This window comes from Pelophylax lessonae (assembly GCF_965119305.1).
Source record: "Pelophylax lessonae genome assembly, chromosome: 6".
Taxonomy (NCBI): Eukaryota; Metazoa; Chordata; class Amphibia; order Anura; family Ranidae; genus Pelophylax; species Pelophylax lessonae.
Genome location: NC_138773.1, coordinates 93,734,466 through 93,754,551, shown reverse-complemented (window position 1 = coordinate 93,754,551; position 20,086 = coordinate 93,734,466). Strand labels below are relative to the sequence as shown.

Here is a 20,086-nt window from a genome sequence, read left to right as displayed (position 1 = left end):
TTCCGAGCTGCATCGGTCGTTCCCGACGGAAAGCCGACCGTCGGCTTCAAACCACGGTACCGGGATGATGCCTCTAACTAGAGGCATCATCCCGCTATAACCCCGCAAAGTGTACCGACGTACCGGTACGTTAGTATGCGGTAAGTGGTTAAGGGTATCTTGAGTAAAGGGGTCTGAATACAAATGCACGCCACACTTTTCAGATATTTAATTGTAAAAAATTTTGAAAACAATTTATAATTTTCCTTCCATTTCACAATTTTGTGCCACTTTGTGTTGGTCTATCACATAAAATCCCAATAAAATATATTTACGTTTTTGGTTGTAACATGACAAAATGTGGAAAATTTCAAGGTGTATGAATAATTTTTCAAGGCACTGTAGCTCCAGCCACAACCCCCCCCCCCCCCCCCAAAAAAAAACACACTGATGCACACTGTACAGCACCCATGTGAAAAAGCCCCAAGACCTTATTCACACACACAATAATTGTATTTATTATTATTATACAGGATTTACATAATGCCAGCAGTTTACGCAGCGCTTTACAATAGAGAGGGGTGGCAGACACTGGTAAGGTGGATAAGCCCGGCAGCAGCATTCATAATAGACTGAAGAGGGGATAGCCTATGGAAAGGTAGGCCTAGGAGAACGGAGTTGCAATAGTCGAGGCGAGAGATAACAAGGGAGTGAATAAGTAGCTTGCTGGTTTCAGTTCTTAAAAAGGGGCAAATTTTAGAGATGTTACAGAGGTGAAGTCTACAAGCTTATGACAATGATTGGATTTGGGGCTGAAAGAACAGGTTAGAGTCTAGGATTACACCTAGTAACTTGGCATGAGTGGAGGGATTGATGGTTGCATTTCTGATTTTGATGGAAAAGTCATGGAGGGGGGCACTGGCAGGGACAATATTACTAGCTCAGTTTTAGAGACTTAGTTTGAGGAAGTGGTGCGACATCCATGCTGATATGTCAGTAAGTAAGTTAGTAATGTTAGAAGAGACTGAAGGAGTGAGGAGAGGAGTAGACATAGATTTGAGTGTCATTGGCGTATAGATGGTATTGGAAGCCGTGGGTGGTTATCAAGTGACCAAGGGAGGTGGTGTAGATAGAGGAGTGAAGGGGTCCAAGAACAGAGCCTTGGGGAACCCCCACAGAAAGGGGCAATGGAGAGGAGACGATAGAGTTGTAGGTAACACTGAAGATGTGCTGTGAAAGGTAGGAGGAGAACCAAGATAGAGCAGAATCTTGAGGCCAAGGGAATGGAGTTTATTAGCAAGGAGCAGGTGGTCAACAGTATCAAAGGTGGCAGAGAGGTCAAGTAATAGGAGTATGAAGTAGTGGCCATTGGTTTTAACAGTTAGTAAATCGTTAGTGAGTTTTAGAAGGGCAGTTTCGGTGGAGTGCTGCGAGCGAAAGCCAGACTGTAAGGGATCCAGGTTATTTTTACTGAGGTAGGAGCCAAGACAATTGTAGACTAAGCGTTCTAAAAGTTTAGTGGTGAATGGGAGCAGTGAGATGGGTCTTAAGTTATTAATAGTTGTGGTCTTTAAGGTGCCCATCGAATAGTTTTTTGAAACTATCGATGCTCCCTGCTGATACCACTGCTTGTGAAAGAGAATTCCACATCCTTACTGCTCTGACAGTAAAGAACCCCTTACGTAGTTTAAGGTTAAACGGTTTTCCTCTAGTTTTAATGAGTGGCCACATGACTTATTGTATTCCCTTTCTCTGAAAGGTTTGTTCCTTATGCTAGGGTCACCAGTACAGTATTTGTACATTGATATCATATCCCCTCTCAAGCGTCTCTTCTCCAGAAAAAATAAGTTCAATGCTTGTAGTCTTTCCCCAAAGCTGATGTCCTCCATTCCCCTAATTATTTTTGTTTCCCTTCTCTGGACTCTCTCCAGTTCCAGCAAATCCTTTCTGAGGACCGGTGCCCAGAACTGGATGGCATACTCCAGATGTGGCCAGACCAGAGTCTTGTAAAGTGGGAGAATAATCTCTTTATTTCTGGAATGAATCCCCTTTTATATACATGCCAATATTCTGTTGGCTTGATTGCATGCCACTGCCAAGTCTGTTGTCCACCAGGACCCCCAGGTCCTTTTCCATCTTGGATTCACCCAGAGGTTCCCCCCTAGCGAGTAACTTGCGTTTGTGTTTCTGACGCCCAAGTGTATTACCTTACATTTTTCAAAATTAAACCTCATCTGCAATGTAGTTGCCCACCCCATTTTTTTGTTCAGGTCTGCTTGTAAGGTTAACACATCCTGCATAGACGTTATTTCCCTGCTTAGCTTTGTATCGTCCGCAAATACCGAGATTGTGCTAGATATCCCCTCCTCTAGAAGGTTTATGAATAAATTAAACAGGATTGGTCCGAGGACTGATCCTTGGGGGACCCCACTTTCCACACCCGACGAATCCGAGTACTCCCCATTTATCACCACCCTCTGGACTTGCCCCTGGAGCTAGTTCTCTATCCAGGTACTCACCCTATGGTCCATACTCATGTACCTTAGTTTGTACAGTAAGCGTTTGTTGGGAACTGTGTCAAATGCCTTTGCAAAGTCCAGATACACCACATCCACAGGCCTTCCTTCATCTAGATGGCAACTCACTTCATCGTAGAAGGTTAATAGATTGGTCTGGCAAGAACGATTTTTCATGAATCCATGCTAATTACTACTAATAATACCGTTTTCATTACTAAAGTCTTGTATATAGTCCCTTAACATCTCCTCCAAAATCTTGCTGACCACTGATGTTAGGATGACCGGTGTATAGTTACCCGGGATGTATCTCTGCCCTTTTTTAAAAATTGGTAGCACGTTGGATTTTTTCCAATCAGCTGGCACCATACCCATCTGTAGACTATCCGTAAACATCAACATTCCGTAAAGATTCATGTTGGTGGGGACCAGTGAGGGCTTTTTAAGTGTGGGAGTGATCTGCGCATGTTTTAGAGGGGAGGGGAATGTGCCACTAGAGAGGGAGAGATTGAAGATGTGGGTGAGGGAGCATAGGATAGAATAAGAGGGTGACTGTAGTAGTTGTGAGGGAACAGGATCCAGGGGACAATTGGTTAGGTGGGCATCTGAGAAAGTTTTTGCAACCTCTTCAGTAGTTGCCAGTTCAAACGTCAATACAGTTTTATCTTTTAGATTTACCAGGAATTCCGTAAAGTATTTTGTGTCCGCTAATAATGATATTAATGTATTTTTAGCAAAAATACACTGCTTAAAAAAATTAAAGGAACACTTTTAAAACACATCAGATCTCAATGGGGAAAAATATCATGCTGGATATCTATACTGATATGGACTGGGTAATGTGTTGGTAATGGGTAATGTGAAGGAACGAAAGGATTCCAGATCGTTTGATGGAAATGAAAATTATCAACCTAAAAAGGGCTGAATTCTAAGACACCCCAAAAATCAAAGTGAAAAAAAATGAAGCAGCAAGCTTGTCTATTTTGCTGAAATTTCATTGCAGAAACTCAGAATGTTGTTACTGTCCTCAGTAGTTTGTATTGCCCCCCACGTGCTTGCATGCATGCATGCCTGACAATGTCAGGACATGCTCCTTTTGAGGCAACGGTGGTGTCCTGGGGTATTTCCTCCCAGATCTGGACCAGGGCATCACTGAGCTCCTGAACAAACTGAGGTGCAACCTGGTGGCGTCAGATGGACCAAAACATGTCCCAGAGGTGTTCTATTGGATTTAGGTCAGACGAGCGTGGGGGTTTATTTAATGGTATCAATTCCCTTATCTTCCAGGAACTGGCTGCATACTCTCATCACATGAGGCCGGGCATTGTCGTGTACCAGGAGGAACCCAGGCCCCACTGCACCAGCGTAGGGTCTAACAATAGGTCCAAAGATATCATCCCAATACCTAATGGCAGTCAGGATGCCATTGTCTACTTTAGCCTGTCAAGGTCTGTGCATCCCTCCATGAATATGCCTCCCCAGATCATCACGGACCCACCACCAAACTGGTCAAGGTAAACAATGTTATAGGCAGCATAAGGTTCTCCACAGCTTCTCCAGACCCTTTCACGTCTGTCACATTTGCTCAGGGTGAACCTGCACTCATCTGTGAAAAGCACAGGGCGCTATAGATCCCGACCTGCCAATTCTGGTGTTCAATGGCAAATGCCAATCGAGCTTCACGGTGCCAGTGAGCACATGGCCAACTAGAGGACATTGGGCCCTCAGGCCACCCTCATGAAGTCTGTTTCTGATTGTTTGGTCAGGAACATTCACATTAGTGGCCTGCTGGAGGTCATTAGGGCTCTGGCAGTGCTCATCCTGTTCCTCCTTGTACAAGGAGCAGATACCAGTCCTGCTGATTGGTTAAGGACCTTTTTTGGCCCTGTCCAGCTCTCCTATAGTAACTGCCTGTCTCCTGGAATCTCCCCCATACTCTTGAGACTGTGGTGGGAGACACAGCAAACCTTCTGGCAATGGCACATATTGATGTGCCATGATGGAGAAGTTGGAATGCCTGTGCTACCTCTATAGGGTCAAGGTATCCTGACACTGACCCTAGCCAAATACAAAACTAATAAAAAACAAACAGTCAGAAAAGATGACTAGGGAAAAAAAATGTCAATGGCCTCCACCTGTAAAACCATTCTGTTTTGGAGGTTGTCTCATTGTTGCCCATCTAATGCCCATGTTGTTAATTTAATTACCACCAAAGCAGCTGAAACTGATTAACAACCCCCTCTGCTACTTAACTGACCAGGTCAGAATCCCAGGAGTTTAAGTGACTTGATGTTATACCCTGATAAAAAAAAGTGTTCCTTTAATTTTTTTGAGCAGTGTATAATTTTACCATTTACATTTGGGGAGGGGGGTTGCTGTAAGGTAGGCTGTACGGGGTCCTATGATTTCTAACAACAACCCTGTCTATGTGACCTGTTTATACCATAATGCTGGTGTGAGGTATGATTCGGAAAAAAACAGGCATGTTGCTGCATTTTTCTGCAGCACATTGGATGGCAATGTACTGCAATAATTTGAGTGTAACATTGTACACTTTCAATAACATAAAAAATATTGTATGCAATGAAACAGTACATGGCACTGCCCCCTCACACCAGCCCACAAAACAGGGTGTTTTAGCATGCGACTAGTGTCAATGGGCCCTAATGCTGGACACTGACAGGTCACATGACCAGGTTCTCCTTGCTCCTTTGTTTTTTTTTTTTGTTATTTCATTCATTTGAATAATGCTTCATTTGCTTTGAGTGCAATGCACATTTGCAAAGTGCAGCATTGTGCTTTAGAAATGTGTTTTTTTCCCCAATTTTAAACCAGGCCATATCATTGCTTTATATTTGGGACCCTTAGGCCACTCTAATGCTATGTTTTTTCAAGTGTATTGGATTTCATATCGTAAAGACGGGTATTTTGATATGTAACCATACAGAATCATTTCACTCTTTTCAGTCTCAATATTTTCATGTTAATGAGCACCGGTGTGTTAAAAAAAATCTACAGGGTTACAGTCCTATGAAAGTCTGGTGATTAGATTTTAATGGTTATATCGTTCATAATAGTTTGTACCTCTGACCTGATGAAACACCATAACAACAAAAATAAATTCATGCTAGACTCTCACATTGTTACCATCAGGGGAGTGTCACTTAATAAGTTGGCTCCGTAGTGGTTTTAGCACTTAACGGCTCTAGATATTCGAGGGATATCTCAGCACTACTGTCCCACAGAGGCGTAAGTAGTCAACAGCTGATTTTGTTTCCTAGCAAGCACAAGATCCCATTATGAAGTCTTATGAAACCTTTTTATGTTCTAGGAAGCGCTCTTTATGAAGTCTTAGCTCCACTTTTCTATTTTTTTTTCTTTGGTGCAGCACTTACAACAATACCAACTGAATCACAGAAATAGATATTTCATCAGATATAGGTTGCACTAACCATCCCCATTTTCATACTTTTTCCTTCATCTTCCAGTTACATTAGTTGTGAAGAGGGTCCAAATATGACCATCAAGTCCAATGGGCACCAATAGTTAAACCCAATGCTCTCAGCAATCAGCAGTCGATAACAGACCTTGGTAGACACCACCCTCTTTTTCTGCAATACAAGTCTATGTGAGAAAGCACCTGATGAGGGGTATAGCTGTAAAGCTGGCCAAACACTCAAAAATGTATTTTGTTCAGTCTTCTGACTGAATGAAAGAAATCCAACAGATTCTTCCATTCACAATAAACAGCAAGGGAAAACGAATCTGCCCTGCTGATTATTGTATTCTGACTACCGAACTGGCAGCTGTCAGAATACCTGATTAGTGCTTACATGTGGTAGGATGCAGATTATATTTGGCTGATATTTTCAAGAGGGTTGGGAGGAGTGCTTTGCTAGGGAACTGGCTCTTCCTGAAGTAATGACATTTGATGGCAAATTCAGAAGCACATTGCAAATCAACAACAAATGTGTATGGAAAGAAAAAACTCTACAAGTAAGCATTTACAATTTATTGCAAATGTTTGCTGCATTATCAGGTTTCTGGATGTAATATAAGGTTGATGGAACAAGTCCTTTACCTTTGACTCTTTAACATGTATCAGAATGGAATCATGGTCGCTCTCACTCATTCCAAAAACCTGCAGACACAAACAAAATTTTTTTCAGTATGGATCAGAGATGCAGGAACACAAGATCACACAGCTAAAAATACTACAAAGCCAAGAGATAGACGTTGGCTGTCCTATTATCCTGTGCAGCTGACTGTAAGCTGCCATTTGTTTCCTTCATGTCGACAGTTCTTATGAAGGCAGCAGATCAGTAAATACAGGATGACATTTTCAGAGCCAATTGCCTTTGTCTCAAGTCTGCTTTGTGTCATCATCCAAAATGTGTGATACTTTTGTGTGCAATGTCTACTTGTGGGCTTTCTTCTAAAACAAGCCTTTTTTTACAGACTGTATGATATTAGGAAGCTCACACTCTAGAACAGCCTTTTTCAACCAGGGTGATGGCACCCTGGTGTGCCTCCTGGGTTCTTCAGGGGTGCCTTGGCAAAATGTCTATAAATTGCAAAAAATTGCCACAGGTTTTAACTTTGCAGTATTACAACTCTGAGCGCCATGTAGGTCAAGCCACTGGCATCCTGACAACCAATTACATTACTGGTTGATAGGGAGAATGACGGGTGCTTGCATAGCATCTTTGTTTACTCTTCCCCTCTCCATCAGCGCTGGGGTCACATTGGCAAATAGAAGAAGAGACACTGAAGGAGAAGAGAAACACTAGAATACTAGTCAGTACCAGTTTGCAATTGTGGAGGAATAAATCACTTCTAATGTTGGATGGCCCATGTGTATGAATGTTGCTGCTATATGTAAAACTATTAGTTTAGTTTTTTTTTTACATTTTAGAACTGGGTGCCTCGAGTTTGTGCAGAATGTTAAAGGGTGCCACAACTTAAAAAAGGTTGAGAAACGCTGCTCTAGAATTTCAAAAGGATTTTGTTTAACACTGACTGTTTTTAATGATGCAGACTGTTCTGTAGCGTTTAGATAGATGGCATATGAACCCCCCACAGGCTTGTTTCTTATACTTCTGGTGACTCCACCAAAAGATCTACTGGCTGTTTAGTCTCACCCCATCTGCTACATTCTCAGTAATGAGAAATGGAATAAAAAATCCAGTAGACAAAATGAGATCCCTTCATAATGACCTCAAGTTGGCAAAAAAGGTGGTTGAAGAGTATTTATCACGAGAGTCCAAAAAAATGTTCAAACTTTGGGATGCAATGGTTTTTGCCAGCATCTGCCAAACTAAAATGTAAATATTGTAGAGTGACTCCTCAGTCAAGGAACCTCTAGCAACCTTGAGCAGAAACCCTAGGATACCACAGAACCCTGCTTGAGAAAGACTGATCTAAAATCGGTTTAGGCAAGGACAAACATTTTGGTAGGTAATGCATTTATAGATTTTTATATAATCTAAAGAAAAGGAAAAGGGAAAGGGGCTTGAGCGGCCAAGAAAGTTTGTCCCTTGAAATGGGGAAAACCAGGAACTGTAAACAAATTTAGGGCTAAACTGCACAGTTCACTTTGCTGCTTTAGGGCCCTTTCACACGGGCGTTCTGTATGTCCGTAAATCATCCTATTTTTTGCGGGTGATATACGGACATAATGTATGTCAATGGCATTGCGGATGTCAGCGGATGACCATCCGCTGACATCCGATTTTCTTCCTTTCAGTTCTGTTCCGTTTTTTGGAATGGAACAGAACCCTATTTTCGTTCCGTTGAAAAAACGGAAAGGATGCAAAATCGGATGTCGGCGGTGTCATCCGCTGATATCCGCAATGCCTATAGACATACATTATGTCCGTATATCCAAACGGATGGGATGATACAAGTGTCATCCGCTCCGTTAAAAAAAAAAAAAAAAGTGCCGGAGCGGATCGCAATGCGGTCCGCTCCGTGTGAAAGAGCCCTAACTGGATAATTATGAGTGTGAAAACAGATTTGTCACTGGGTAATTACTGAAAACAAAATATTAAATAAGCACAAAACACAGTAATAACTGTAAATACAAATCATTATCTACCAGTTTTAATGATTTGAAAAAACGAAGAAAAGCAGATACAGCATAACAGTGACATCTTCCCATTTTGTGTAAACCACATTACATACAATGCCATATGATTAGCATTCAGATTGTTGCATTTGTAAAGCTGAAATTTGGCTATATTTTATAGCTATTTTTTGAAGCTTAGTAGACAGCTCCTTTTTTTTTTTTTTTTAATACGATGCTAATATTTTGAGGATAATGATAAAAAAAAATTCAGCTGAAAATGTGCTTAGTGTTTGTATATGAAACATTTATTGAAAGACAGTAGCTTATGTTTCTCCTGCAATGATTCAATATGTGCCAATCTCCCAAATGTACTATGTTTGCTAATAAAACATATTAGTCCTGTGGCACATCAGATACACAAGAGAAAGATAATACCTTTGTTGTGAGAAAACACACATTTTACATTACACATCTGCATATTACATCAATGCACTGGGACAAATTTACTAAAAGGAAATGAAGAGGAACACAGGTAAATCACTATGGTATGTGTACACTGACAGACTGCAGAATACTGATCGTGAATCCTAAACCAAGTGAATTGCAAAATTATGTTCAATTCTTGCGGTTCAGACATTGGTGTTCTGTGGGTTTCCAGTGCCTAGGGGAAGAAGTCCCTTCTCCCAGAATATACATATATATATATATATATATATATATATATATATATATATATATATACATATATATATATACATTGCCTTGCGAAAGTATTCGGCCCCCTTGAACTTTTCGACCTTTTGCCACATTTCAGGCTTCAAACATAAAGATATAAAACTGTAATTTTTTGTGAAGAATCAACAACAAGTGGGACACAATCCTGAAGTGGAACGAAATTTATTGGATATTTCAAACTTTTTTAACAAATAAAAAACTGAAAAATTGGGCGTGCAAAATTATTCAGCCCCCTTAAGTTAATACTTTGTAGCGCCACCTTTTGCTGCGATTACAGTTGTAAGTCGCTTGGGGTATGTCTCTATTAGTTTTGCACACCGAGAGACTGAAATTTTTGCCCATTCCTCCTTGCAAAACAGCTCGAGCCCAGTGAGGCTGGATGGAGAGCGTTTGTGAACAGCAGTTATCAGTTCTTTCCACAGATTCTCGATTGGATTCAGGTCTGGACTTTGACTTGCCCATTCTAACACCTGGATATGTTTATTTGTGAACCATTCCATTGTAGATTTTGCTTTATGTTTTGGATCATTGTCTTGTTGGAAGACAAATCTCCGTCCCAGTCTCAGGTCTTTTGCAGACTCCATCAGGTTTTCTTCCAGAATGGTCCTGTATTTGGCTCCATCCATCTTGCCATCAATTTTAGCCATCTTACCTGTCCCTGCTGAAGAAAAGCAGGCCCAAACCATGATGCTGCCATCACCATGTTTGACAGTGGGGATAGTGTGTTCAGGGTGATGAGTTGTGTTGTTTTTACGCCAAACATAACGTTTTGCATTGTTGCCAAAAAGTTCGATTTTGGTTTCATCTGACCAGAGCACCTTCTTCCACATGTTTGGTGTGTCTCCCAGGTGGCTTGTGGCAAACTTTAAACGACACTTTTTATGGATATCTTTAAGAAATGGCTTTCTTCTTGCCACTCTTCCATAAAGGCCAGATTTGTGCAGCATACGACTGATTGTTGTCCTATGGACAGAGTCTCCCACCTCAGCTGTAGATCTTGGCTGCATCTCTGATCAATCTTCTCCTTGTATGAGCTTAAAGTTTAGAGGGACGGCCAGTTCTTCGTAGATTTGCAGTGGTCTGATACTCCTTCCATTTCAATATAATCGCTTGCACAGTGCTCCTTGTGATGTTTAAAGCTTGGGAAATCTTTTTGTATCCAAATTTGGCTTTAAACTTCTCCACAACAGTATCTCGGACCTGCCTAGTGTGTTCCTTGTTCTTCATGATGCTCTCTGCGCTTTAAACGGACCTCTGAGACTATCACAGTGCAGGTGCATTTATACGGAGACTTGATTACACACAGGTGGATTCTATTTATCATCATTAGTCATTTAGGTCAACATTGGATCATTCAGAGATCCTCACTGAACTTCTGGAGAGAGTTTGCTGCACTGAAAGTAAAGGGGCTGAATAATTTTGCACGCACCCAATTGTTCATTTATTTGTTAACAAAGTTTGAAATATCCAATAAATTTCGTTCCACTTCATGATTGTGTCCCACTTGTTGTTGATTCTTCACAAAAAATTACAGTTTTATATCTTAATGTTTGAAGCCTGAAATGTGGCAAAAGGTCAAAAAGTTCAAGAGGGCCGAATACTTTCGCAAGGCACTATATATATATATATATAGATACACAGTATCTCACAAAAGTGAGTACACCCCTTACATTTTTGTAAATATTTTATTATATCTTTTCATGTGACAACACTGAAGAAATGACACTTTGCTACAATGTAAAGTAGTGAGTGTACAGCTTGTATAACAGTGTAAATTTGCTGTCCGCGCAAAATAATTCAACACACAGCCATTAATGTCTAAACCGCTGGCAACAAAAGTGAGTGCGCTGAGTTCAAGACCAGAACTCAGAAGAAAGCGGGATGAAGATGCCAGGGAGGGACCTCATGGGCATCAGAACGTTGGAACAAAGGTAGTTATTTTTGGCCTTAGTTCGGCTTTAAGCTGGCCATTCAGTATACAATCTGATTCTACAATCTCCTTTAGCTCTACCGCCATCTATTTGAAAATTGAAGGGCCAGCACACTGGATACAAACTGAATGGATTATTTATGCTTGTCCTTATATCATAAGGTTTTAAAAGAAATTTAAAAGATATCGTACAATCAGATTGCAACGCTTATGGTCACTTTTTTACAGCAGAAGATAGTAATCAAATTCAGATTTCAGATTCAAATTTCAGATTTTCTAACTTGTCTAACTGCTTTGTCCCTGAAAATAGTTTTATGTGCCTGTCAAAGGGTTGACATACCAACATCAGATTATTGCTTGGAAGGAATGGGACTTTCATCTAATGTATGTATTCAACAACTGTATGTGTCTCTTTAGGGAGTACTACTGAAGATTATAGGAGCAGAATCATGTACGAATCAATACGTACCAAGCCGCAGAACAAGGATATAGCAAGTCATATCAAAACTCCTGAACTCAATACTTGTTGACTGTTGACTTGTAAAAGAAATTGTTGGAACCGCACCCAGGTAGATGAAAACAATTGAAGTACTTTATTCTTTAAATCAAAATATGAACAGACAGTGCACGGAACAGGTAATCCAGGTTAACGCGTTTCACGGCGCACGGTTATGAGTAAGCGGCTGTGTGCGCCGTGAAACGCGTTAACCTGGATTACCTGTTCCGTGCACTGTCTGTTCATATTTTGATTTAAAGAATAAAGTACTTCAATTGTTTTCATCTACCTGGGTGCGGTTCCAACAATTTCTTTTGCATTTATCCGGAAGGGCGGGTCTTACCAGCACCAGGTCGGACTGACACACCTGAGCGGCTTCATCTTTCCTATTACCTGACTGTTGACTTGTGACATTATTATTGAAGCCACTGGATCAGTAGGATAGCCAGGAAACTAGCATTCTGTGAAGGGTTCAGCTATGACAGTCTGATATTTTATCTGTTTACATATTTCTTTTAAAGTATAACTAGTATAACTATCATCTGTGCCCCCATTAGGGATAGTCACTCTCCTACATTTAATGTTGACTGTTATCACTGAAAATGAAAGAAAATCCCAAATTTGGGGCTGTCTTCAGAACAGTAACAGAGGGGAAATCTTCCAAAGAAACACTATAAAAGGGTTACCAGGAATCATGGACTTTATTGGCACAATAATATGAAAAATGACAAACCAACTTTATTGATACATCATTAAAGTCTAAAAAGCACCCTCAAAAAGGCAAGACATCTATTAATTCCAGTTTCTAAGCCTTCAGGCTCTGAATAGTGCTGAAGGAACGGTTTCTTCAATTAATAGCTCAGCTCAACGGGTTTCGTGGAAAGCCGCTTCTTAGGAGCTTTCTTGGGTGCTGATTCACTTGAAAGCATGAAAGATCAGATGGATCTGTAGCTAGAATAACATTGGCACAGTATATACGGCCTATCGTTCACCAATAAAGATATATCATCAACTTAATTATCATATCATAGTAGTCCTAATAGGACCTAGTAACAATAATAAATTGTCCAACTGAGAAGTGCAATTACACTGTAAGCGCCTCTCTTGAGATGGCATTCTAAGGACACACGGTTATACTGAGGTTGACTTTTCCTTACCAGCTTAAGCTGCTTACGTCGCACTGTTTTGACACACAAGGGTCCCTACATTGTAATAGTTCCAAACTAGGATGCCTTTGTAGCAGTTAAGTAAAGGACCTTGGATGGCCCGTACGGCTAATTATAGCGTAGAGTGATTATTACCCACCATTTCACTATGATTTTGACATGTATTGTACTGAGCTTTTGAAGGATATGCTATTCAGAGCCGGAAGTCTTAGAAACTGTAATTAATAGATATCTTGCTTTATAGAGGGTGCTTTTTAAACTTTTTCACTGAGTTCAGTGTTTTAATGATGTATCAATAAAGTCAGTTTGTAATCTTTCATATATTTGTGTTTTTGTCCCTATAAAATCCATAATTCCTGGTAACCTTAACCACTTAAGCCCCGGAAGATTTTACCCCCTTCCTGACCAGGGCCTATTTTGCGATTCGGCACTGTGTGACTTTAACGGACAATTGCGCGGTCGTGCGATGCTGTACCTAAACGAATTTGGCGTCCTTTTTTCCCCACAAAGAGCATCATTCATACCCCGGGGAGAATGACAGGTGGCTTGTTGACATTAGCCGCCTGCCTTTCTCCCTCTCCACCGACGATCGCGAGTGACCGGCGGACGATCGGGTCCGCTGGTCACGCGCGCGGGGGGGTCCGTGACCGCGCGGGAGCGGGAGAGCGCCTTCGGCGGCGCGCGCTCGCTCCTGAGACCCTCACAGGCTAGCAACGTAGACCTACGTCGCTCTGCCTGTGAGGGGCTGACTGCCGCAGTAAATATACTGTGAGCAGTCGGCAAGTGGTTAATATTACAGCATAACTAGGACGTGGCACATTTTACAACTATTGAGTTCCCACATAACCAGCCGGCGGCTACTCATTAGACAACGGAGTAATATGCAAAGGGGACACTAGTTCTGACCCCAGGGATGACAGGAAGTGAAGGGAGATCTCCCCAGTGGTACAAAGATGGACGTCTTTGATAATGCCCTGGAGGAGGGGGAAACACGTAGACGCAATTTCCGGCTCACGTTTGAAGCTTACGTCACTTCCGGTCTCGGTGGAACGCTAGCCGGGACCAGCGCAACCCATGCAGTTACCGCAAGTCCAGAAGTCCTTTCTGCATAGGAGATTGTATCTTCACTGAAGGCTTGTTATCACTCCTGAAATGTGAGTTTTTTTCTGCATTATTTAATAAAGCTTATGAAACGGGATTACACTATCTTGAGTTTTTCCCTCCTATGGTCCCACATTCTTTGGCCTATTGAGGAAAGATTGGGTATTGGAGTCCACAAGACTAGTCTCAAAGGAAAAGAAAAGACCCACACCGGACTAAGTGCGTTTGACCCACATGCAATATTGCGAAGGGGTCCTGGCAGTCTGTATCCCTCCATTGAGACTTCTGTTTAGAGATCCCATATTGGTTTCTGGAGTATTATTGTTGAGAGATAAGTGGGGTATACTATCCCCTGAAGCCTTGTGAATTTCATACCATACTACCCATTGAAAGTGATTGATGGAGGAGGATTATGAGTGATTTACCCATTATCTAATGCATGCAGGGTCTGTGAGACCCACTTCTTTCTGGTGCGCGCATATATATTATCCACTTTCTGCTCACTGGATCACTTATTGAGTACACTGGATGATCTTAGTTCACCTACAAGATACTTCTTGTCCACCTTTACAATCACTATATGGACTCTACTATTGTTCATAAGAGCACATTTTGCACTTTAAAATATCACATTTGAGTGATTCACGTTTTGTCACTATTGAGTCACAATTTTTGACTACTAGTGTCACACAATTGCACCTTCATTAGTTTCATAATTTTATATTATTAATTTTATTACTATTTTTATAATGTATTTTTATGTAGCACTGTTCAGCACATGCACTTTATCACCTTTATTTATAGTTGTATTTTTATATGAATAGCTATTTCAAGTGTTTTTAGCAATTTATATACCAGCTATTTTACTATTTATATCAGTGCCCTTACACATGTCACTTTTAAAGATGGCAAAAAGCCCAACAGGGGTTATAACCCTCCCTTAATCTATCCACAATTAAAGAAAAAATGCCTTCAGTCCTGCTTTGAGTACAACAGAGAATATAAAAAAATGTACAGAAAAATGTTAGACAGGATATTTGAAAAAGGTGTCCTTGGGCTTTAAAATAGAAGTAGGGCAAAGCTTTTTTGGCCATACTTCTCTTCTGGATAACAAGAATGTACCTGCTTTTGCTCTTCTGTGCCCCAGAATGAGCTAAAGCCTCCTGTCAGATGTCACAGAGCGGTTCCTGACTCTGGAAGGAACCTGACCATATTGTCGGGATCCATCCAGATGCCTGATTGACAGCTGGCTCTGACTCTCAGCATGAGGCTGAGAGCCGAAGCCAACTGCACCCGCTCCTTCTCCAGCCTGGTGCTCCAGTGAGCAAGGGAGAGGCAGAGCAGGGATTGGTAACTGAAAGTCACTGCTCTCCACTCTGAGAAGACTGAGACCTGATTGATAAGTGGTCATGAGATCGCTTAGTTCTTGGTGTGAGAGTTGGTGTAGGACAGATGCAGAATCACACTGATGTTGCAACATTGAGGTAAGGATGTACAGTCAGGTCTATAAATATTGGGACATTGACACAATTCTAATCTTTTTGGTTCTATACACCACCACAATGGATTTGAAATGAAACAAGATGTGCTTTAACTGCAGACTTTCAGCTTTAATTTGAGGGTATTTATATCCCAATCAGGTGAAAGGTGTAGGAATTAAAACAGTTTGTATATGTGCCTCCCATTTTTAAGGGATCAAAAGTAATGGGAGAATTGGCTGCTCAGCTGTTCCATAGCCAGGTGTGTGTTATTCTCTCATTATCCTATTTACAAAGAGCAGATAAAAGGTCCAGAGTTAATTTCAAGTGTGCTATTTGCATTTGGAATCTGTTGCTGTCAACTCTCAATATGAGATACAAGGAGCTGTCACTATCAGTGAAGCAAGCCATCATTAGGTTGAAAACAAAACAAACCCATCAGAGAGATAGCAAAAACATTAGGTGTGGCCAAATCAACTGTTTGGAACATCCTTAAAAAGAAAGAATGCACCGGTGACCTCAGCAACACCAAAAGACCCAGAAGACCACAGAAAACAATTGTGGTGGATGATCAAAGAATTCTTTTCCTGGTGAAGAAAACACCCTTCACAAAAGTTGGCCAGATCAAGAACACTCTCTGGGAGGTAGGTGTATGTGTGTCAAAGTCAACAATCAAGAGAAGACTTCACCAGAGTGAATACAGAGGGTTCACCACAAGATATAAACCATTGGTGAGCCTCAAAAACAGGAAGGCCAGATTAGAGTTTGCCAAATAACATCTAAAAAAGCCTTCACAGTTCTGGAACAACATCCTATGGACAGATGAGACCAAGATCAACTTGTACCAGAATGATGGGAAGAGAAGAGTATGGAGAAGGAAAGGAACTGCTCATGATCCAAAGCATACCACCTCATCAGTGAAGCATGGTGGTGGTATTGTCATGGCGTGGGCATGTATGGCTGCCAATGGAACTGGTTCTCTTGTATTTATTGATGATGTGACTGCTGACAAAAACAGCAGGATAAATTCTGATGTGTTTCGGGCAATATTATCTGCTCATATTCAGCCAAATGCTTCAGAACTCATTGGACGGTGCTTCACAGTGTAGACAGACAATGACCTGAAGCATACTGCGAAAGCAACCAAAGAGTTTTTTAAGGGAAAGAAGTGGAATGTTTTGCAATGGCCAAGTCATCCACCTGACCTGAATCTGACTGAGCATGCATTTTACTTGCTGAAGACAAAACTGAAGGGAAAATGCCCCAAGAACAAGCAGGAACTGAAGACAGTTGCAGTAGAGGCCTGGCAGAGCATCACCAGGGATGAAACCCAGCGTCTGGTGATGTCTATGTGTTCCAGACTTCAGGCTGTAATTGACTGCAAAGGATTTGCAACACAAGTTTTAAAAAGTGAAAGTTTGATTTATGATTGTTAATCTGTCCCATTATTTTGGTCCCTTAAAAAGTGGGAGGCACATATACAAACTGTTGTAATTCCTACACCGTTCACCTGATTTGGATGTAAATGCCCTCAAATTAAAGCTGAAAGTCTGCAGTTAAAGCACATCTTGTATGTTTCATTTGAAATCCATTGTGGTGGTGTATAGGACCAAAAAGATTAGAACTGTGTTGATGTCCCAATATTTATGGACCTGACTATATATATGTTTTTTCTATACTCCAAACTTCTCCTTTAGGCTACATTCACATGTGGGCGTAGCGGATTGCGGGCAGAATCACCGCGATTCTGCCCGTGATCCGGAAATCATTGCAAATCGCGGGACGCCTGCGCGATGCTCGTGATTTGCAATGGCACCCCAAAAGCTGTGCGATATTGCCGCGATTTCCACCTGCCGAATCGCGGTAACATCGTGCAAACAGAATCGCAGGAGGCATGAAGCACAAAAGAAGCTCTTGTACCTATTTTGGGCGCCATGCGTCCCGCGAGTCTATTTGCGCAATGTTACCGCGATTTGGCAGAGGGAAATCGCGGCAACATCGCACAGCGCTTGGGGTACCATTGCAAATCGCGGGACGTCTGTGCGATGCCCGTGATTTCCGGATCACCGCGATTCTGCCCGCGATCCACTACGCCCACATGTGAACGTAGCCTTAAACAAACCCAACTCCATCAGTAAAATCAGTGAATTTAAGACACCATTCACACTAGCGCGACTGGTCAGGCGACTTGGTCGCCTGACAAGTCGCGGTGGGTCGCCTGCCATTGATTAGCACAGGACCCGTTCTAATAGTAGCGACACAAGTCTCTCCGACTTAGAAAAAGGGTCCTGTACTACTTTGGGGCGACCTGGAGGCGACCTGCATTGACTTTGATGATATGAAGTCCGTGCATGTCGCGCCGAGGTCGCGGTGCAAGCTGTACACCGCGACTTCACAGGTCGCCCCAGCAAGTCGCGTCGCCCCTGTCTGAACGGGGTCTAAAAGCCAACAAAAAGGAAAGCCAAAAAAAAACACAAAAAAACAAACAAAAAAATATTGAAAGCAAAAGTGAAACTGCCTGTATGTTAGCCAGGGAGTGGGGTAGCTGTCTGTGGTGCTGATCTACAACACTGGCCACGTAGCTTGCAATACAATTAGCTGTCTGTATCCTTTATGAAAAGATCACATGAAACATTTAAAGAATAAAGGTAACGTACCCTCTGAAGGTAATAGAAAAGTTCCTCTTCATTGGCAATGTGTTCAGAGGACACAATACCAGCCATGTACACAAGTGTGTATATGATTTCTTCATATAGCAGTTCCAACTAAAAAAAAAAAAAAATTAGGAAAAAACATTTATTATTGGCCTGAACTCAAAAAGTGAAGATTTGTTATCTTATGTAGAAAAACAGATAGTTTTATTGTGTCATTTATTTAAGTGCTAGCTAGCTTGGATAGATCATAGTCAGGTGACGAGCGCAGACTTTTACTTTTTAGTGTTTTTTTTTTTTGCAATAAAATTTTTTATTAAGGTGTGCAGAAAAGAAAAATACAGTAAAGTCAGATACAAAAAAGATGAACATAGAGCAAGTCAGTTACAAAAAAGATAAACAGAGAACATTGTGAATCAAAATCAGGAGTAAAAGCATAACATGTCGCATTGCATAATTACTTTTAGTGTTATTTAATATCCTGAAAATGCTGCATTGAATTCCTCCTGAAATATACGTAACACTGCACTACCTGGCATATGTCTGCTAAAGCCTTCCTTTGCCTTGAGCCTCATTCTGTATACCTGCAATGTGAAATTTAGGCGGCTCACTGGTGAGAAAGCCATAAATGAGGACTTGTAGTACAATTATACTCCTGCTTCAGCTTCATCCATTCTGTGGATCTCTGTTCCATTCTCCTCTCCTGCTGTTTTCGTACCCCACCAAAAATCAGATCATTAGTCATCAGGGGATGTTCTGACATGAGAAAGCAAAATCCTGCTCCTCCACCAAGGATGGGCATCTCTAAACAGTCATAGCAAAGACTAAACGATGATAAGGTCAGCTGCAGGAAGCTAAGAGGCAACCCTGGTGAAAAGTCCTTTGTCCTCTTTTGCTTTCCATTTTGAGCACAGCTTCCACTTTACAGAGAAACTATAATACATTTGGGTCAATTTTATTTCTTTGTTTTGAAAGTTTATAGGTCTGTAAAAGTTTTGATTAGTGTTTATATCTATTCTACAAATAGACACACTGGGCAATACTGGTTGAGAGAGAGCACAGTGGAAGCCGTTTGCCTGTTTGTCTGTAATTGAAACTTTGGTGGCCTATAAACAGCAGGAAGGAAAAGGACAATTTGCTGCTCTGACCTGTTCACTTGTATGTGGAAAAATTTCAACTAGAGCTGCTGAACAACCGGGTTCTTTCATCAAAAAGAAAAGGATGGATAGTCGATTGTTTGAAAATGAGAATAGGGCTCTACCTGCGGACTGCACATAAAAATACAAAATATTCAAAAGCTATATTTTATTTTAACCTGACTACAAAAAAAAAAATGTTTATCATTTTTTTCAGCCTTGGGCATAAAGAAAAAAAGAAATGAAGATATTCTCTAAACTACTATACATTTTCATCTAAGTAAATAAAAAATACCTTTATTTTTACACATACACTATATTACCAAAACTATTAGAACACCTGACTTTAGACGCACATGAACTTAAAGAGGTTGTAAAAAATTTTTTTTCTTTTACAACCTGCAAGAGAAAGACATAATGAGCTAGTATGCATCGCATACTAGCTCATTATGAAATACTTACCTTAGAACGAGCCCCCGCCGTGCCGCTCTCTTACCTGTATGACGAGCGACATGTTCAGTCGCCCGTCTTCCGGGATCGCGGCATCCGGCCATCGGATTGGCCGGAGCCGCGGTGACGTCACTCCTGCGCACGCGCGCAGGAGCCGACGGTCACGGCACGGGGCTCTGAAGGAACGGCACGATCAGCCGTTCCTTCAGAGCGCATGCGCCAGTGACGTCACTGGCTGCATTAAAGGTAAATATCTCCTAAACCGTACATGTTTAGGAGATATTTACAGTACCTATAGGTAAGCCTTATCATAGGCTTACCTATAGGTACAACTTCCTGAGGAGGGTTTACTTCCTCTTTAATGGAATTCCAGCCTTAGTC

The 20,086-nt window shown here is 41.4% G+C and overlaps 1 protein-coding gene across 1 annotated transcript in view; it reads right to left on the bottom strand.

Annotated features, from left to right (window-relative positions):
• BAIAP3 (BAI1 associated protein 3) overlaps positions 1-20,086 on the bottom strand; it is a 599,530-nt gene that overhangs the window by 242,974 nt on the left and 336,470 nt on the right. The window contains exons 5-6 of the mRNA XM_082260275.1: positions 18,126-18,233; positions 6,577-6,636 (exon numbers count right to left, since the gene is read on the bottom strand). Of these exons, the coding sequence (XP_082116401.1) occupies positions 6,577-6,636; positions 18,126-18,233 (168 nt within the window). The remainder of the gene's footprint in view (positions 1-6,576; positions 6,637-18,125; positions 18,234-20,086) is intronic.